The sequence below is a fragment of the Rhipicephalus microplus genome, chromosome 6, assembly GCF_043290135.1.
Source record: "Rhipicephalus microplus isolate Deutch F79 chromosome 6, USDA_Rmic, whole genome shotgun sequence".
Lineage (NCBI taxonomy): Eukaryota > Metazoa > Arthropoda > Arachnida > Ixodida > Ixodidae > Rhipicephalus > Rhipicephalus microplus.
Window position 1 is genome coordinate 21,543,240 of NC_134705.1, and position 18,617 is coordinate 21,561,856.

General features: G+C 48.9%; 1 protein-coding gene across 2 annotated transcripts in view; it reads left to right on the forward strand.

The window, feature by feature from the left end:
* The window catches only part of LOC119167709 (tRNA:m(4)X modification enzyme TRM13 homolog), a 423,312-nt gene that overhangs the window by 39,818 nt on the left and 364,877 nt on the right, over nucleotides 1-18,617 (forward strand). For both annotated transcript variants that reach the window (XM_037419234.2, XM_037419235.2), the window contains exon 4: nucleotides 875-943. In XM_037419234.2, the coding sequence (XP_037275131.2) occupies nucleotides 875-943 (69 nt within the window). The remainder of the gene's footprint in view (nucleotides 1-874; nucleotides 944-18,617) is intronic.

The window sequence follows — 18,617 nt, forward strand, 5'->3', positions numbered from 1 at the left end:
TACCACCCTCAAACAAATGACCTCACGAAACATTTTAAGCATACTCTCACGAAAATTCTCGCTATGTACGTGTCGCCCGACCACCGGAACTTTGATTTCGCCTTACTCTATGCTACTTTCGTGTATAATTCATCACGTCTTGACGCAGCGGGCTCTTAATAATTCTACCTATTGTACAGAACAGAGCCGACTTTACCACTGGACACAGTCATTTCAGCTGATACCTCGCCTACAGGTGAGTATGCCTGCGACGCAATAGTGCGAGTCGATCATGCCCGTCAGCTCGCCTGTGCTCAGCTGATGGCGTCGCAGACCAACCAACATCGTCGGTACGATTCGAAACATCGAGACGTACATTTGGCTGCCGGTACCCTTGTAATATTCTGGTCTTGTCATCGTCGGGTGGGCCTATAAGAGCAACTTTCGTCTCGTTACACTGGACCTTACTGTGTATTGCATCAAGTAACCCCTGTTACTTATGAGATTAGCCCCATTGGTGTTGTTCACGTATCCCGGCTCAAGCCCTACAAGAGTGCGTCTGATAACGACCTTTAAAGCTCCGGGATGATGCCTGTGCCCCCAGGGGTCATGCTACGCACCAGTGACATCGATATGAAGAGGACTATGTTGACAGACTGGTGTGAGCAAATGTGTGTTTCTGGGGCCATTTGCTTAACCAGCTGTACAGACATATCTGTGTCTACTCTTCCAATTCTCTCCTTCTGGTAACAATATTATTGTCTTTGACCTGTCTTCCTCTCTGATCTAGTGTAGCGCAACATTCTTTTCAGTGCATGTAGTTTGTGTACTGTTTCATGCGGTCTGTTCTGTAAAATTTTAGATCGTTTATGCGTTTGTTCTAATTGTGTTTCAGGAATTTTTCATCAAGGACATCAACTCAGGAACTCCTTCGCTCTCCAGTGGCTCATGCTTACCGGGCAAGGTACGAAATTCGGTATTAGTGTTGTCTATCTCAAGTTATAACAGCCATTGCTTCTGCCGAAACGTTTTAGAGTTTCGTTGCATATGACTGGCTTTCCGTGTGCAGTTGCTGTATATTGTCACGTGGTCGTGATGCTGGCAAAGAAAACGGTCTGCGTGTCAAAGAAAAAACTCTTTATTTGTCCTAACACTTGCCGGGAAATTCAAGGTCAGACTACAGCAATACACACTGGCACTGACAGCGGCAGAGCGTTGGCCGTTGATAATGTGATCTGCAATAACGCGCGTCAGCATTCATTTACGTGGCGTTGAACATTCGAGCGTTATTGCTGGAGGCCGAGTTGGAATAAACTCAGCTGTTCGCGTTTGTGTGCTCAAGCCCAACAAATGATCCCAAAACGATCAGAATGATCTCAGGCGTTGTGGCACTAATGCCGCAGGGCAGGGGCACGATTCCCACGGTGTCTACTTTGTGCGCATGTCCACTTTGCCGAAGCATGTTGAGTTATGCAAAAAAAAAAAAAAAACGGCGACTCGTGACCTTAAGGCACTCTTCACCCTGTCGAAGCTTCGAACCAGCCAACACACTCCCTGCGTAACGAGAAGGAAAGTGGGCAAAATGTAGAGTAACAGAACTCTTAAAAAACATGACAAATCTTAACTTGCATTTGAACGGGTTGATATATTTGAAGAACGATGCGGAGAATGCGTACCGGCCTTCCAAGTGCATTACTAGCGAGTCACCGCATTAAATTTTAGACAAGAGATATCCTGATTGGAGTTCATGCATGGCCACTGAGATGTGCCTCTAGAAGGAAACTCTGGGGGCAGCATTCCTTGCGGCGAAAAGCATTCTGTCTTTCTCATCTCTGTCGACTGTGTGAAAGCTGCAAGGCATCAAAGTGCCGTTGTAGCAGGAATACTGCAAGCAGTTGCGTGCTGCTCACCGAGCTGCAAGCTCCAGCCAGTGGAGGTCATAATGGACATGTTCGCTGATTGGACACAACAAGAATAGCTGGTATTCTGGTATTCTGGGTAGCATAGCCGAAGGTTGTAACGAAGGCTGTCGGTCTTTTACTGACTTTTGGATGCGTAGACAGGTGAGTCGTCGGGCTTCTTTGGCGTGCTCAAGGTAGACGGTGATGTCAAAGTTTTCTTCATTGGAGACATTGGGTAACATAGCGTCGATAATCGTGGCCGGGCTCCTTGCATGCACCATCTTGTACGGCTTCATTTGTGTCATTTCTTGTACGGCCCTGTTATATGCGAAGGTCATGTTTTGAAAAATGGCATCCAACGTTTGCGTTCGACTACGATGTAAATGGCGAACATGTCGGCTATGGTTTTGTTGTAGACAGAAGACGCATTTGCAATATTTGCAAGTAGCTGTGTCATCAAAAGGCTGCCAGCATCTCGCGCGGCAGGTCAGCTCCTTTGCCGATTCGTCTGCAAAGGTGGGCTCAAGCCCACTACCTCGTAACAGCCTTTTAAGATGCTCGGTGACACTATTACGCTTCTTTTGCCTGAACTTCGGGCCAGTGAAATCAAATGTAAACGTCCATCTCGGCAGGAAACTTCTATAAAAGCAACAGCATTTTGGCACATTGAAGTGGAGCGTCAGCGTTCTAACCCTGTACAAACGTCTCCTCTCTTCTCAATATATTCTCTCACTCTAACTTTTATTGGATTATATGCCAAGTGAAAGGAAAGAAAACTCAATACGCACCGCCTGCATTGCTTTCGCATCCCACCGTGCATGGTTTTCCATAGGGGCAAACGATATGTAAATTTTTGAAGAAAAATGACGAAAGTTGTCGCCCGAGTACCTTTGGGACAATAGTGGTTTGGCCTTCAAGACATTCTACTAGGCCTCTCTCTTCTGGGTCGGCTCACTGTCGCTTAGCGAAGTCGTCTGCGCTTATGGTTCCCTAGAGCACTAATCACCCTGGTCGATCGTCCTGCGGTGGTGGATCGACGGTGGCGTGAGACAGGCAGTCGGCATTGGAGTGTTCCCTTTCGCACTTCACTGTTAGTGTCCTTGTCGTCCTGCCGTGGTGCGTCAGGCACTGGACAGGCAATTGGCATCAACAGGCTTTGTATACGACGGTAATGTAAAACTCTTGAAGTTCTTGGCTTCTTCGTGAGAGGTGACCCAAAGGGTCCTTCAAGTTAGCTAGCCAACACAGGGCAGGGTGCTCACTCGGAACTTTGAAGGGCCTGCCATAGAAGTAAGGGCGAAACTTTGACGCTGCCCTGATAATTGCAAGGCACTCTTTTTTTGTTGTGGAACAATTCCAAGCCTTGGCCTTGGATAGTGACCAGCTAAACCCTTTCCAAGCCATAGGCCCTTTACACAAGGACGGTGCCAAGTCTCACAGTGCTTGCGTCAGTGTTTACTTCTCTTTCGGCGGATGCGTAGAAATACGCAAGTATCGGTGGTGTCTGCAGGCATTGTTTAACTTCCGGAAATGCTTCTTTTTGTGCCGCTTCCCATGTGAATTTGACCTCGATTTTGGTTAGATAAGTTAGTGGCTCACCGATCTGTGAGAATTGCTTGACGAAATGCCTGTATTAGGTGCACAAATTAAGGAATCGGTGTACTGCCTTTTTGTCGGTGGGCGGCGAAAAATTGGCGATGGCGGCTGTCTTCTACGGTAGGGACAGACTCCGGACTTGCTAATCAAGTGTCCCAGGAACATGAGCTCCTCGTACGTGAAGCGGTACTTTTCTGGCTTCAAATTGAGTTTGGTGGTCTTAATAGCCTGAAGTAGTGCGATGATATCGTCCAACTAGAGGAGGCAAGTCTGCCACTTTAATCCCCTTAGCACAATGTCCATAATATGCTGGAACGTCGCAGGTGCCAAGCAAAGGCGAAACGGCATGACTAACTCGAAGAGCCCATCTGGTGTGATAAAATCAGGCTTTTCTCTATCTTTTTTGTGGACCTTGATTTGCCTATAGTCAGTTTTGAGGTCCATCGACGAAAAGTACCTCCCGCTGTGCTGTCGATCCAGGACGTCGTCTATGCGTGGGAGAGGGTACACGTCCTTCTCCATAGTTTTCTTCAGGTGGCGGTAATCGACGCAAAAACGTAGGGCTCCCTCCTTCTTCACTAACACCAGTGGTGACGCCCACGGACTTTTGTACGGCTGATTGATGTCGTGTAGCATGTGTTCAACTTGTTTCTTCATGGCCTTGCATTCATGCATCGAAACTCGGTATGGGTTCTGTCGAACTGGTTGGCACTTTTTGTTTGATGCAATGTTTCGTGACTGTGGTTTGTAGGATTCTTAATGATGACAAGATTTTAACTGCAGGAGCTGGGTTTAAGTGTGGTCTTGATCACACTTCGGAAGGCTCGGGTTGACGCCGAAATGAAGCAATTTCGACAGCATTAAAAATGGTGAAAGCATTGCTGCTGTCCACGAATTCATCGATGTAGGCTACCGCCATGCCTATATTCGTGGCTGAAGTTTGTCAGCACTACCTTTTCTTTGCCATGACGCAGCTCGTCCACGGCACCAATTTTCGATTCAGCAGAGTGGCTCGGCTATGCCTCATGCGAGGCAAATCTGATAGTTTAGAAGTCGCCCTCGATGACACCTTCAAGGTTTGTGACTTATTTGGCGCCGGGAGAATTGATTACGCTGGAGAAAAGTGGAACGATTACCTGCTCTTCCACAATCTTTGAAACATGGGTCAGGTGCGTGATGTGGGGTGGCAGTGCTTATTTCATTTATTTATTTTATTTCAATATACTGCAGACCTTTTCGGTCCAAACAGGAGTGGTTATACAGAAAATTATTACAATGCTGTCAAAAGTGACGATCTCATTAAAAACAAAACAAAAAAAATCGGTTCAATGCTGGATGGTTGTTAACAGTTTCAAAAATACAGAGTTTATCTCACATGCGAGCTGTTACGAAGCGCGCCTCCGACGACGTTACGAAGGGCGCCTCGAAATCTCATCGCTGCAACCACTGTTTCGAAAGACGGCGACGCCAACACTGTCCCAAAGACGCCACTGCTTCAAATTCCACCGGGAAGGTCACCAGCCGTTTGGTAGCGTAGGTTTCTCAGCTCGCGACTGCTTCTGCGCAGAGCTGATAGACGAGCGGACGAGACGACGGTGAGTTAAACAAGGTTTATGTACAGCATATATACAGATGTGTTACAAATTCGGCACTGGGGCCGACGGCTTAGAGACCCGAAGAGCCGAGCTCTCCTCTCTAACACATAGGTCTTCTCTCAAATGGGTCTGCTACCACATAGCTCAACTCTGACACACAGTTCAACTCTCTATCACATAGCTCTCTTCTCTGACACACAGCTCAACTGCAACACACATGTCTGCTCTCACATAGGACTGCTCCCTAACACACAGCTCAACTCTCTATCACATAGCTCTCTTCTCTACCACACAGCCTAACTCTCTATCACATAGCTCTCTTCTCTGACACACATGTCTGCTCTCACATAGGACTGCTCTCTGACACACAGCTCAACTGCGACACACATGTCTGCTCTCACATAGGACTGCTGCGACACACGTCTGCTCAATAGGTCTGCTGCTCGCGACGCGCCGCAGGGCTTCTTTTATATGCACCGGGTGGATTCTTTGAATAACAAAATGTCCAACCAGAAGCGCCGCTGGACATGAGGTCAGACTGCTCCAATGGGGTCGCCGCTGGGCCGCGTCATCCTTTCTCATCAAATCTGGAGAGGCTGCGCTGCAGGTGGCTGCACCCAAGGACGAGTGACGTCGCCAGGCATTGCGTTAGACCCGCCAAACAGGAAGACGCCGGTTGTTTACTCGACGGGCTCGCGGGCTGAGGTGACTCACTGCACGTGCGCGCCAGAAAGGCGCCGTCGCGTGCTGACGCTGTTAAGTTGTTCATCGCGTCAGGCGGGCTCGCGTGCTGGCCTTGACACAGATTTCCTTTTTCTGAGGCATGGACGTTCGCTGCGGACTCGCAGGCATAACAGCACCCCCGCCGCCAGACGATGCACCGGAAAGACGAGCTGCTTCCACGTGGCTCGGATGTCAGGTGCGCTCGTTCGCCAGGTCCTTCCAGGTTCGCCTTCAGGGCCATGGGGAGAATTCAGCTCCAGACTCCGTTTCGGGAACACATCGCATTCTTGAGGACGGATCCCAGCTCCACTGGCTTGTCGCCACAACTTGCCGGCCAGCTTCGCTCGTCTCTTCTGACGATCCTTGGTTTCAGCACGTGTCGATGGTTCTGCAACTTGTCAAGAACAGTTCGACAACAGACAACACACGGCACAAGCAAGTGCCCTCGGTCACCTGACAGAACACCAGACAAAGTATAGTACAACGTATACCTAGCTACGTGTCTATCGGAATTTGTTCCTTCTACATCAAGAGGCACATGTGGGACACAAGACTCTTAAAATGATAACTCAAATTTTTACACGTACAATAACTTAACGAATTAGAATAGAACATAAAGTTGGCTCCTTGAGCTCATTCTGGACGAAAGCGCTCAGCCCAGGTCGTGATGCGGTCAAAATTTTGCCCCGAATGCCAGCGAGAAACTGAAAGCTGGAGAAGGTACTAACTAAACGCACGGCTCAATGCGTCTGCATTAGCGTTTAGCTTTCCTGTTTTTTTTTTTAGCGAACGTCAAAGTTGTGCTGTTGGAGCATCATGCTCCATCTCAGTAACCGGCCACTTTCAGGCGACGATACCTATGCGGTACCAAGAGCGGCTCATACTTGCGACGTTGCACATCTGTGTAACTACAATAGGAGAGTCCAGATTTCTCATAAAAAGGAACATTCCTTCTCAGCTCCTTCTTCTGGACTTCTCTTAACCTAAGCTCTAGGTTCAACTGTTCCAAGATTACCTCCGATCCCCTTTCGATTACATCACTAAAACTCCAAATTTCTGCTCCCTCTTCCTCTGAAGCATTCAACAGCAGATTTACGACCGCTTGACGTTGCACGTATGGTTTCATCAAGTTACTGTGGTAAATTTTGTTAAGCCGCCTTTCTAATTTCACTTCATAATTGATATCGGAAAGCTTCATGGGTCCCTTCCACTTGTCCGCGAATTTCCCCGCTCTCTGACAAGTGTCGCATGAGCGTACAAAGTCTTCGATATCCTTCCAGCATTTCGGCCAATAAAACTCAAGGGAAACTCTAGCCTTGGTCTTTTTTATGCCGAGATGCCCTGCCCATGCGTTTTCATGCGCCAGTTCCAATAGTTGGTGACGATACTTTTGTGGTACCAAGAGCTGCTCATACCTGCGACCTTGCGCATTTATGTAGCTCCGATACAGGAGCCCTGCTTTCTCAAAAAAAGAAACAATCTTTTTTTTCTTTTTTTCCAAGTATACGCTTTCCGTTAGCGCTTTAATCGAGAGGTCCTCATGCTGCTCTCGAATGAGCGTTTCTCGATCAACCCTCGACAGCTCACTCCAACTTTCCGCTACAAGCGAAAGCGTTGCAACCCTCTCTCCCTGACTCAATGGCGCCATGTCGTCTCCTCCTACGCATACCGCGCCGGTCGCTTCGGCGACGGGCCGCTCGAGTGACTGCTCAAACGATGCACACGGAGAATTTCGTGTTTGAGGTTCCGTCGACTCGCCACTAAGATCACACAGATATGCTGCTTTTGAACTTGTTTTACCACACAGAACAAGATCAAGCTCCCGCGAAAGCTTCCGCGCTTGCGATCGCGTGAGGGCCATGTACGCTAAGTTGGAGAAGAACGATTTACCCTGCTCTTTGAGAAGCTGCTCTGAGTTGTTCGAGAAAAGATAAGGAAAACTATCGGGAAGCGCGGCATGCTTTGATATCCTCCCAGGCCTCATCGACTTCCTCAGCCGACACTCCTTCATCCTTCATGATCTCAAAGATATCCTGCTTTCGTTTCGCACGGCCCAAAGTAATGCCGAGTTCCTCACAAATTTCGATGAGTTCCTTCACTTTAAGGTTCTCCATCGTTCACACTAGCCTCTTGCTGTTTGCCCCTGTTATTAATTTACTTGCCGTACCCACTATAAGCCTACTAGCAAGACGCGCAAGCAATTTTTCACACTCCTGTGTTTACCTCCTCCGCATTAACTTCGGTTTCAAAGCAGTTCGACTTTGCTTGAAACGATCAAAGCTCACTTTAATGCTTCACACAGCCCTTCTCTAAACTACTATAACCTGAGCTAGAGTAGTCTGGTGAACTGAGGGGAAAACATCAGGCACTCACCGCATCGATGTCGCTGACGCCGGCCGATCCCGCAGCTGCCAACCACTGTTGCGAAGCGCGCCTCCGACGACGTTACGAAGGGCGCCTCGAAATCTCACTGCTGCAACCACTGTTTCGAAAGACGGCGACGCCAACACTGTCCCGAAGGCGCCACTGCTTCGAATTCCACCGGGAAGGTCACCGGCCGATTGGTAGCGTAGGTTTCTCAGCTCGCGACTGCTTCTGCGCAGAGCTGATAGACGAGCGGACGAGACGACGGTGAGTTAAACAAGGTGTATGTACAGCATATATACAGATGCGTTACAAATTCGGCACTGGGGCCAACTTGGAGACCCGAAGAGCCGAGCTCTCCTCTCTAACACATAGGTGTGCTCTCAAATGGGTCTGCTACCACATAGCTCAACTCTGACACACAGCTCAACTCTCTATCACATAGCTCTCTTCTCTGACACACAGCTCAGCTGCGACACACATGTCTGCTCTCACATAGGACTGCTCCCTGACACACAGCTCAACTCTCTATCACATAGCTCTCTTCTCTACCACACAGCTCAACTCTCTATCACATAGCTCTCTTCTCTGACACACATGTCTGCTCTCACGTAGGACTGCTCTCTGACACACAGCTCAACTGCGACACATGTCTGCTCTCACATAGGACTGCTGCTACACACATGTCTGCTCAATAGGTCTGCTGCTCGCGACGCGCCGCAGGGCTTCTTTTATATGCACTGGGTGGATTCTTTGAATAACAAAATGTCCAACCAGAAGCGCCGCTGGTCATGAAGTCAGACTCCTCCAATGGGGTCGCCGCTGGGCCGCGTCATCCTTTCTCATCGAATCTGGAGAGGCTGCGCTGCAGGTGGCTGCACCCAAGGACGAGTGACGTCGCCAGGCATTGCGTCAGACCCGCCAGACAATAAGACGCCGGTTGTTTACTCGACGGGCTCGCGGGCTGAGGTTACTCACTGCACGTGCGCGCCAGAAAGGCGTCGTCACGTGATGACGCCGTTAAGTTGTTCATCGCGTCAGGTGGGCTCGCGTGCTGGCCTTGACACAGATTTCCTTTTTCCGAGGCATGGACGTTCGCTGCGGACTCGCAGGCATAACAGAGCATAATACAAAAATGTTATACACTAACCAGAACAAAAAATATTGCTTATTTCTTGAGCAAAAGAATTACTGTTTCACAGTTCACTGCATATAATGATACACTATTCCAGTATGCTATTGATGATGGGAAAACAGAGTTCTTATGAATGTCATTGTGACTTTTAGGCAGCCTTACTGTCTTATTGTGGCTAGTTCTTGAGGAGTGTCTGAGCAGTTGAAGGAGATGTTCTGTTCCGGATATTTTATAATGCTCATTAAACAGATGATACAGAAATTTAAGTCTGGAAATCATTCTGCATTGATCAAGACAACACAGCTCGGCTTTTTTGCGCAGAGCTGTAACACTGGTATGCTGGGAATAATTTGAAGACACAAATCGAACTGCTAAATTTTGAACTCAATTTTTTTTTATGAGAAATTTGTGATGGCGACTCCAAATTTTTCGGCATATTCAAGTGCTGGTCTAATTAGTGTCCTATATGCGGTTAGTTTAACCTCGAGAGGTGCGTTCCTTAGTCTTCTCTTCACAAACGACAGCTTTCTTTGCACTTTTGCACAAATAGTCGCTATATGTGGTTCCCAACTGAGATTGGATGTTACTGTAACTCCCAAGTATTTTACTTGGTTACTTTTGGTGATTTCTGAATTTTCTAATTTGTATGTGAAATTAAGAGACTTTTTCTTGTTTGTAAAACTTATGGCCATCGATTTCCTTGCATACAGTGTCATTCCCCATTGTGAGCACCATGCCTGAATTTTCGGTAGCGAGTGATTAAGGTGAAGCTGGTCCTCAATTTGACTTACAGTCAGGTATATGACGCAGTCATCTGCGTAAAGCCTTAGTTGAATAGATGGGTCAACGGAAAAAGAAATGTCATTATATAGATGAGAAATGGAATTGGCGCTATTAAAGATCTTTGTGGTATGCCTGACAAAACGTCTAGGCTGCTTGAGATATTGTTGTTCACGAAAACGAATTGTTTGTGATTTTTTAAATATGACATTATCCATTGAATAACTTTATGTTCAATACCAATTACTTGAATTTTCATTATGAGGTCATGGTGGGGAACGACATCAAAGGCCTTTGCAAAGTTTGCAAAAACGGCGTCTGTTTGTCCTGTTGTGTTGAGTGTATTTGCAATGTCGTTGGTCATCTCGGATAGCTGTGTAACTGTTGACAGGCCAAATCTAAATCCGTGTTGTTTAGAGTAGAGCAGGTGGTTAGCCTCTAAGTGAGTTATACCTTTAAAAATTATATGCTCTTTGGCAAAGCCTTCGAATAGTGGGTCGTCCTCTCAAGCGCCTTTTAGTGGGTCGCCTTTTCGTAAAAAGAGCAGCAGCTCGGGCAGTGAGTCGGTCCCTGCATTGACTGTCGCTGTCGTGCATCATCGCCGAGTGTCCGCCAATAAACGTCTTAACAATTGGTTGGAGAGTGCTGTGCCCTTCAAACACCTTCGGTTCGCATTCGAGCCCTTGGAGCTTCGATCCCGTACCGTGCCTTCTACCATGCACCAAGGCGCCGCTCAGCAAATGCTTCCTCCTGTGCCGACGCCATGTTTCGATGTCCCCCGCATCCGCAACCCTTCTGTCTTCACCGGCGCGGATGGCACCGACTTCAAGGACTGGCTCGCCATGTAAGAACGCGTCAGCATCCCCAATCATTGGGACGAGGCAGGAAAACTCGGCAACCTGGTTTTCTTCCTCGCGGGTGTGGCCGGCATGTGGTACAACAACCAGGCATCTGATATTCCGACTTGGTCCACTTTTAAAACCGCCGTCGTCAACGTGTTCGGCTGTCCTGCTGTTTGTAAGCTGCAAGCCGAACAGCGGTTACGGGAACGAGCACAGCAGAACGGTGAGTCCTCCACAAGTTACATGAAGGACTTCCTTGACTTGTGCAAGAAAGTGGACACGAACATGTCAGAGGCTGACAGAATCACGCATTCTACAACGCATCGCCGAGGATGCCTTCACCATGCTCCTGGCCAAGAACCCTCACACTGTAGCAAAGATCATTACCAAGGAGGTTATACTAAAACTTCTGGAGTGGCGGTCCCGCATACCCGCCCATGTATCGAAGTGAAGCCGAGGCGGCCATATTGCTTAGGGCAGAAGGAGGCGGCGACTGCTTTGTAGTGCCGTAAACTTCTGGGCGCTTGACACCGTCCGTTTCATTATAGCTACTAAAGCACCAGTGTGTTATTCTTAGCAGGTGAGGGAACGTGGGAGGGACTTTAATGCAGATCTGCTTTAATTTTTTTTTTTGACACTTAGCGTTTGAAGCGTGTTAGAAATACGCCAGGCCTGTGCAGAGCCCACAGCACAATCACAGTGAAAGCTATAGAACAATGGCCTTTCTGAGCCAAACACTGAACACTCATTGCGTTGCTACAATCACACCGCTGGGTTTCCACAGCACCGTAAGTAATCATAAATTTTGTGTAGTAGCCCAGCATTCACTATGCTATTCTTCATCATTCTTTGGAGAAGCGTGGTATCCGCTACACAATTGTTGGAAATTTCGCACGATTTTTTTACAGTGGCTGATGACTATGAAGAAACATGTGTGAAGTGGGTATGCGCCACGGTTAATAGATGATCGAGAACAAGTTTTTTTTAACGGATTGGAGCATTGGACGGCCCAGTTGTTACGCAATTCGAATTTTGTGACGCCTGGCTGTACCTTTGATGTTCTACGCTTTATTACTTATATTAAAGGGATTCCTTTCCCGACATCAAGCCTGCCTTAGGTCAGTTTAGAAACGAGGTCCAAGCACTGGCGTGGCAAAGTGGTAGATTAATACTGGGTTGGCATGCAGCGGACTTGGGTTCAAATCCTATTGTGTCGTTGGTGCTTGTTACTTTTTATTTACTGAGTTCATAGCACTAGCTAAGCTCAGTAATAGAATACTGGGCAAGCACGCAGCGGACCCGGGTTGGAATCCCATTGTGTCGTTGGTGTTTTTTATTGATCGATTTTTTTTTTCGTTCAATACTGGTTACGGGCGGCAGCGGACTGCTACGGTGCTGTGCGTGACCCATGTTCTGCTCTCATAACAGCTTTTGCTGTAACAAAAAAAAAAAAAGATATATCTATTCGCATTACATATTTACACAGTTGCCTCTCAGCAGAAGTAACCAGTGAAGACATGCAGCGAAAATAAAAGTTTCACTTGCACACAACCACAAGCCCTTTGCGAATAACAGTGCAGTGTGTGTGCAAACTTATTTTATTATAAGGCGGGGGGGGGGAGGCTATTTGCCTTTTCACGTACTCGTTTCACGTACTTCCTTATCTGATCAATGAAATTCCGAGAAGCCTCAATATGTATATTTTGAAAGGCCCCATTGGTACTGCTATCATTATAATCATATCTTACCCTTATTTTTCAGCTGTTAATTGTACCTCGTTCGCGGTAAATTCATTTTTTTTTTGCCTGTACCACTCCTTTATGGGTGAAGTTTGAGGGTGGCGGGATTTTCGGTTTGGGCAAAAGTGTTTACTTCTCTGAATTTTCAGAAGAGCTCATTTCCTTTTTTTCCTATATAAAGAGAGGCATGTCACAACATCAGAAATTTTGGCACTGGGGGTGTAGTGCTCATGCAAAGATAAGAAACTCGAAATCTCAGAAATGTGGAGCCGGTGCTACATTAACTACCTTTCAAAAACGAAGCGCTTACTTGTATTAGGCACACTCACGTACTGGCTTTTGTAAATCTGCATAAAAATGATGCAAACATGGTAGTAATGTTACTAGCCCGTCGTCTCGTTATTTACCCTGTCTCATCGAAGCAGCCTGCTTCAACATGTGTATTGAATATAAGTCGTCATTCTTTTTTGGCGCTTAACCTTCTCGCCTCAGAGCGCACTCTCGTGTGTCGCACAGTATGACAACTTTGGTATCTTGAAACGTACAAAAATTATTCAAAGTGTTTGTGTGCCCTCGAATTCAAAAAGGAAATCTATGCATATACTCGCGAATGCAGATGTAGCTGCGAAAATATGTGAGGAAAAGCGAGCGAGCGAAGCATGCCTACTCACTCATCGAAAGTTGTGCCCGGTGGCCGCTTCACACGATTCGCTCAACCAAGTGCTACCTAAGAGCCCATCATCGTAGTCTCGAAAAGTGATCACAGACGTGTTCAGAACCATCTTGATCAATTAGAGGCAGCACACACAACATTATTAGCACAAAAACGACGTGAAAGCCACGTACGCTACAATGCACCCATTCGCTTTCTGCCCTGAGCAATATGGCAGCTCGTCGGCTTCAGCCACGGAACCCTTCCGCCACTCCAGAAGCTTTATTATAACCTCCTTAATCATTACACTGTGCCAAAGTTACAAGGAGCTGCGGCGGCAGCGCTTGATGACCCGTCGACCACCCTCACGTGATGCTGATCTCTCGGCCTTGTCAACAGTTCCTGACCACACAACCTTGCTCGCCGAAATCAAGTCATTCGTGCGTGAGGATGTTGCCCGCCAGGTCTCTTTACTGGCTTTTGCTTCCCCGCAACATGGTCAACAGCCGTCAAGCACACTTCTGCCTCCCCTATGCCGAGCCATTCAGCAGGAAATCGCGGAGGTCGTTCCTGAATACCACCAGTCGCCTCCCGTATCTGCGCCACTTAGCTACGCCCAAGTTGTTGCCATGCCGCCCCCACCGATTCCTGGGACTGGCCCCCTTGGTTACACTGAAACCATCGCTAGGCCCAAAGCCTTCCGAGACACTGTGCCGCCTACATACGCCAACGTAATCTACAGGCCCCGAGTGCCGCCCACTATGCAGTCATATCAGCAGCCGGATCGCCCATCGCGTTCTGCGACATGGATGGGACTCGCGAACTGGTGGCTCACTTCTGACAATTGCCCCATTTGCTTTGCTTGTGGTTGCGTCGGTCACATAGCACGCTATTGCAATCGTGTGCAGCAACCGCAGGTCGCCTCCAACTTTCCCAGCCAATTGAGCTGCTTTTATGACCAACCGCCGCCTATGTGACTGTCATCCCGCCCCGCTTCGTCTACCCGCCCTTCACCATCTCCGGGACGTTGCTCACTGTCACCGATGCGGCCACATCCACTCGAGGGTGACCAGGAAAACTAGTGGTTGCATTTCACGAGGCAAGGGCTGCGAGGCTGTTGAACTGCGGAAGCCTTCAGGAAAGCCCATCGAACGAGATAGACGTGCTTGTGGATCGTGTTCAGGCATCTGCTCTTGTAGATACTGGAGCCGCCGTATCCGTCATGGATGCAAAACTTAGCCGATTACTGCGCTAAGTGACCACGCCACTTTCCGGGCTCTCCCTCTGTACAGCCAGCGCCCAAAGCATTCACCCTATGGCGATGTGCACAGCCCGCCTCACGATTCAGGATGTGATATATGCCGTCGAATTCATCATAATTCCTTCATGCTCTCACGACATCATCCTAGGATGGGATTTTCTCTCCCGCCACGAGGCCGTCATTCATTGCGCACCAGTAGAAATAGAGCTCACACAATTCTCTTCTTTGACGCCGGCCGACAGTCCATCTGCTGCAAGCAAATTACTCGTCAGCGAGGACTTGCAAGTGCCTGCAAACTTGTCCGCGGCGGTGTCGGTCTACTGCGCAAGTCTTTCCGACACCGCTGCACTCCTCTCGTCATCTCATCGTGTTTTCACCAGAAAAGGCTTGCTGGTTCCTTTCGCGACCGTGCTAGTTGTTCACGGCAGCACCACCATTTACGTTCTGAACTCATCCCCGTACAGTGTTAGGTTGGTGCGAGGAGAATGTCTCGGCAGCGTGGAACCCATCGAGGACGCACAAATGATAGATCAACCCGATGACACGCACTGCCGAAGTTCCAGTATGCTTAGTGCTGTTTCTACATCTGCTTCATCGTCTGCTAATGTATTCGGTTCCTTCATTCCCAACAACCTTACGCCGGTGCAGCGTTCCCAGCTTCTGGGCCTGTTTGAAGAACTGCGCTCTTCTTTCGATGTCGCTCAACCTTCTCTCGGCCGCACATCTACCGTTACGCATCGCATCGACACAGGCGCACAACCACCACTACGGCAACGTTCATATCGCGCATCTCCTACAGAACGCCGTGTAATCATCGAGCAAGTCGGCGACGTGCTTCGCCGCGATGTTATTCAACCCTCTAACTGCCCCTGGGCGTCTCCTGTCGTTCTCGTCGCGAAGAAGGACGATTCTGTGCGGTTCTGTGTGGACTACTGACGCCTCAATAAGATCACTTGTAAGGACGTGTACCCACTACCGCGGGTAGATGACGTGATTGACAGCCTGCAAGGAGCCGAATTCTTTTCATCCCTCGATTTGCGCTCAGGGTACTGGCAAATACCTATAGCTGAGGACGCTCGACCGAAAACTGCTTTTGTCACCCCTGACGGCTTATACGAATTCAACGTCATGCCTTTTGGGCTGTGCAATGCGCTTGCCACCTTTGGGTGCATGATTGCGGACCTACCGGCGACAGGTGCGTTGCAAGTTTTGCGGCCCTGACAATCTATGCAGGAGTGAACAAATTTCTGCACGTAGCGATGAATGCCGTGCCAAAAGTACCGTTGGCGAATGCGGTGGTAAGTCTTCGATACCCCGGAGTGCGCACATTGCGGATCAGAATGAAAGAGTTCGCATATGTCAGAGCGCAGACTGCGGGGTATGACTAGTAGCTACTAGCGGCAGTCACCGCTATAATTGCGTCGGTGGAGGAGGCTCTGCATGACATGAAATGGCACACGTGCGTGTGCTACCTCGATGATGTCGTCATTTTTGCTCTGGACTTCTCCATGCATCTTCAACGCCAGTGGCATGTTTTAACGTGTCTGAGTGATGCCAGTCTGCAACTAAACCTAAAGAAGTGCCAATTTGCAGCTCGGCAGGTGACAATACTTGACTATGTCGTGTCGAAGGACGGAATAATCCCCGATCCAGCCAAGCTTTGGGCTGTGGCCGAGTTCCTCAAGCCGACATCCATCAAGGAGCTGCGCAGTTTCGTAGAACTGCGTTCCTGCTTTCGGCGCTTCATTCGAAACTTCGCGATTATCATTTCGCCACGGATGAAGCTCCTCGGAAGTAATGGGCCTCTCCATTCGTGGTCGTGGCTTTCACAACACTCCGTCGTTTGTTGACGTTGCCTCCCATACTTTGTCACTACGACCCTACAGCCCCTGCAGAGGTACACACGGCGGCTAGTGGTGTCGGCCTCGGCGCTGTCCTTGCACAGCGCAAACCAGGCTTTCCGGAATATGTTGTGGCGTATGCAAGTCGTACGCTTACAAAAGCCGAGACTAATTACATCGTCACTGAGAAAGAATGTCTGGCTATCGTCTGGGCGCTTACAAAGTTCCGACCTTATTTGTATGGTCGCCTGTTTGATGTCGTCACCGACCATCACGCACTATGCTGGTTGTCGTCATTAAAAGATCCCGCAGTCTTTCTCGCCCGGTGTGCACTTCGCCTGCAAGACCATGACATCCGTGTGCTGTACCGCAACGGAAGACAGCATGCTGACGCCGACGCCTGTCTCGCTCTCCCTTGCCTGACGACAATGCCCACGACTCAGCGTCTCACCTTGCGATTTCTTCCATTAGCATTCATGCCGTTGCTACTGAACAGCGCAAGGATCAATGGATTGCCTCACTGATAGACTTGCTGACTGATCCATCTACTCCATCCACTCGCGCCTTGTGTTGTCAAGCCCACCATTTCGCCGTTCGCGACGACCTCCTCCTTCGACGCAATTATAAAGGTGATGGCTGCTAGTGGCTACTAGTCATACCCCGCAGTCTGCGCTTTGACATATGCGAATTCTTTCATTCTGATCCGCAATGTGCACACTCCGGGGTATCGAAGACTTACCACTGCGTTCGCCAACGGTACTTTTTGCATGGCATGTACCGCTACGTGCAGAAATTTGTTCACTCCTGCATAGATTGTCAGCGCCGCAAAACGTCAACACACCTGTCGCCGGTAGGTCTGCAACCTCTACCTTGCTCTGCCAGGCTTGGGCGTGTTGCCATCGATTTGTATGAGCCGATTCCACTAACGTCGGCTGGTAACCGCTGGGCCATTGTCGCTGTGGACCACCTCACGCGATACGCCAAAACTGCCACTCTCCCCGCGGCTTTAGCGAGCGATGTGGCCTCCTTCCTGCTCCAACGATTCACGCTGTGACACGGTCCACCTCAGGAAGTGCTCAGTGATTGAGATCGTGTCTTTCTGTCTGAAGTCGTCGAAGCCATTCTCAAAGAGTGCAACGTTGTTCACCGCGAAACTGCAGCTTACCACCCACAGACGGATGGCCTCACCGAACGCTTCAACTGTACGCTTGGCGACATGCTCTGCACGTACGTCGCCACTGATCACACAAATTGGGGTGCCATTCTACCCTTCGTCACCTACGCATATAATACCGCCCCTCAGAGCACTATACTGGCTTTTCACCTTTCTATTTATTATATGGAAGGCACTTGTTGCACGCCATCACACGATACTTCCGTACAAGCCAGATCCGTCCGAGTGGGCACCTATTTCTGCTACAGCCAAGTTTGCTGAAGAGTGTCGAGATTTTGCAAAGATCTTTACTGCGCATGATCAAGAGTGGCAAAAAGGCATTCGCGCTGACACCAGCACTACTGCGCCCAGGTTCCTTCCTGGAGCACTCGTCTGGCTGTCGATCCCTACCACTGCAACTGGCCTATCTTCAAAACTATTGCCCAAATACGAAGGCCCCTACCGTGTCGCCGAACACACTTCCCATTTAAACTACTTGATCGAACCCATCGAACCATCTTCGGACATGCGCCGTCGAGGGCGCAACATTGTCATCGTGGAGCGCCTTAAGGCCTACCACGACCCGCTCATAGTAACCAGCTGTTAGGTCGCCAGGCGGTTCCTTTTTCGTACCCGGGGTAGTTGTGGCGAAGCCTTCGAACAGTGTGTCGTCCTCTCCAGCGCCTTCTAGTGAGTCGCCCATTTTGCAAAAAGAAGAGCAACTTGGGCAGAGAGTCAGTTCCCGGATTGACTGTCGCTGTCGTGCATCATCGCAGAGATTCCGCCAATTAACATCCTAACAGCTCTAATATTTCGCAGCTCATTCTTGTCAAAGAGACCGGGCGATAATTGCTAGCTTCACCTTTAGATCCAGATTTATGTATGCGGATGACCTTAGTCATGCGCGAATCATCTGGAATTGTGTGTGTAGATAGGGAGCTAATGTATATTTTGAACAAATATTGACTCACCCACTCAGCACACCCACTCAGCATATTTTTTAAGAAAAATGTTTGAAATGTTATCTGGGCCTGGGGACTTCTCGGCATCAAGTTT